General features: G+C 34.2%; 1 protein-coding gene across 1 annotated transcript in view; it reads right to left on the reverse strand.

Annotated features, from left to right (window-relative positions):
• The window catches only part of LOC106870026 (corticotropin-releasing factor receptor 2), a 121,339-nt gene that overhangs the window by 79,506 nt on the left and 39,179 nt on the right, over positions 1-2,654 (reverse strand). The window contains exon 4 of the mRNA XM_014915991.2: positions 2,511-2,617. Coding sequence (XP_014771477.1) covers positions 2,511-2,617 — 107 coding nt within the window. The remainder of the gene's footprint in view (positions 1-2,510; positions 2,618-2,654) is intronic.

Here is a 2,654-nt window from a genome sequence, read left to right on the forward strand (position 1 = left end):
GTGTGTGTGTGTGTGTGTGTGTGTGTGTGTGTGTGTGTGTGTGTGTGTGTGCGTGTGTGTGTGTGTGTGTGTGTGTGTCTGTGTGTTTGTGTTTGCGTGTGTGCGCACATCATGGATATAGACAGATGCACACTCAGTCATATTCAAAAATATACACGCACACATACATACATAAGCACACACATACATACTGAAACATTTATACTCATAAACTCACGCACGCACACAAATTCACATAGGCGCAGTTGTGGGCTGTATGGTAAAAGTTTCCTTCCTAACCACATGGTTCCGTGTTCAGTCCCACTGCATGTCACCTTCGGCAAATGTCTTCTACAATCTCCACAGGCCGATCAAAGCCTTGAGAGTGAATGTGATAATATATATATACACATACATAGTTCACTACGCCATAACCGTTAAATGTAAATAATGTAAATAACATGAATGCATACATACATATATACATACATACATACATACACCAACAAGGGACAGAAAGAAAAGCCAAATACATTGAAAGACGATGCTCCTTCATGGCCCTACCCTTTGAATGAATCCAGCAAATGATTATACATACATATACACACACACATATATGTATGTATGTATGTATGTATGTATGTATGTATGTATGAATGTATAATATACAGGCGCTTTATCAGCATATTACAAGGGATATACTCAACACGTACATTTGAAATTTGAAATTTAAATTTAAACTTTAATTATAACTTATATATATATATACATATATATATAAGAGTATATATACATACATACATACATGCACGCCCACGGACATAAGTACGACATGTCTTCTTCCATTTGTTCCTGTGCGTCACTCTAATACAGCTTCTTTTTTGTTCCCTCACCTATATCAATCTTTCATTTTTTGTTTTTTTTTATATATAATTTTGAACCGTATAACAACATATATACAATCCACCCATAATCATACAATATTTTTTCGAAATATATTGTTTCCCAAACTATGTCAGCTAATGTGTGAGTTACTTAAGATGGTGGGCTACAGTTAGAAAGAGATGTGGCAATTTTTTATAGTGCCTGTTATATATTTGAGGTAACAGTAATAGGTTTATTGATGAAAGAGAAATTATAACATTATGAATTTTACAAATCAAACGCAACTTATTTACCTAATATTGCCAACGATTCTATGAAAATCTATCTTTTTAATGCAGCGGCCATTTTGTTTAAGTTTCAAACTGTCAGTGCAATGTTGAATATTACGGTAATAAAAGAAGAACCGAAGATCGAACGTTTTAGTTTAGTTCATTCAGCTACATTACAACTCTAATAACACTGAATCACTGCACATCAGAACTTTACAGCAAGAACTAAAATATCGACAGCAACGGCATCCACAGAAATAACAAGAACCACAGTCAAAATGACTGAAGCAGACGATCAAAATAGGCTGACAGTATTATACACAATTCCACTATTACTACCACCATCATCATTTTCCTCTCATCAACTGATTCGACTCATTTAATGAAATTGGTCTTGAGGCGAGTTAAAAACGATCAATATTGGATAAAAGCAGACGAGTTGGAGGTTGTAACATATGCAGTTAGCCTGACTACATGTAATGCATGCAATATGGTGTCGTTCTCGGTGCTAATCATTTTAAATGTCATTACGTCAGTCGGTCTTTAGATATCAACATGGTGTTCTTATGTGCAATAGTCGCTTCGATCGATATTTCTGTTTACCAGTTTTTGTATGTTTTTTTGGCTTTTGTTTTTTTGGGGGCTTTTTTTTTCACACTTCAGCTTTTTAAAATGGTCTTTGTTTTAGAAAACTGACGAATTTAAAATAAATATAGAACAACAAATAAAATGAGGAAATGCAGAAGTGAAATGGAACCGGCAAAGAATAATGGAATTAGAGGAATATCTTAAAACAAAAGTAACCGAAAGCTTTTCCACTGGTATAATGCTGTTTCTAATAATAATAATAATCATAATAATAATAATAATAATAATAATAATAATAATAATAATAATAATAATACTTGTCAGTTGTTTGACCTTAACCAGTTGAGCATGTCCTTTAGTGGCTGACGATATGTGCATCTCTGATCATGAGCAGAAGTAGTGGGGGAGCATCATAGCGTAGTTCTTTTTTAATCTAAAATATACTCTTCGTCATTTTCTACAATGCTCTTTCATTAATCTGGAAGATTTGCAAGGCCCCTCTTCCAAAATTCACTTGTCCGTCTCGAAAAAGTCTCCTCCAGTACTCTTCTGACCTCGAACCTACACTTAAATGGCTTGCAACCCATCCTATTACAAAGCATATATTAACACAGCAACCACAAATCTACTGCGACATAAATGTGCGACACTAAACATTGTATAGCGCCTGCTTACATGAAGAAAATATATTCCAATAAAACAGTTTTATCGCATTATTTCATTTGCACATAAACCAGACAACAATAAATGTAAAGGATATATAAATGGAAAAAACTGTGATAGACTTACCCAAACCAGATAAAAATCAACAACGCCACAATTAAAGCCACTGTGGAGACACAGAATCCGAAATGGTAGATGATACTGATCACGTTGAAATCTTCGTGGACATGGTGCTGAAAGAGACGCCATGAATTTATAAATAAATAAGTA

The sequence above is a fragment of the Octopus bimaculoides genome, chromosome 18 (assembly GCF_001194135.2).
Source record: "Octopus bimaculoides isolate UCB-OBI-ISO-001 chromosome 18, ASM119413v2, whole genome shotgun sequence".
In the NCBI taxonomy this organism is placed as follows: domain Eukaryota; kingdom Metazoa; phylum Mollusca; class Cephalopoda; order Octopoda; family Octopodidae; genus Octopus; species Octopus bimaculoides.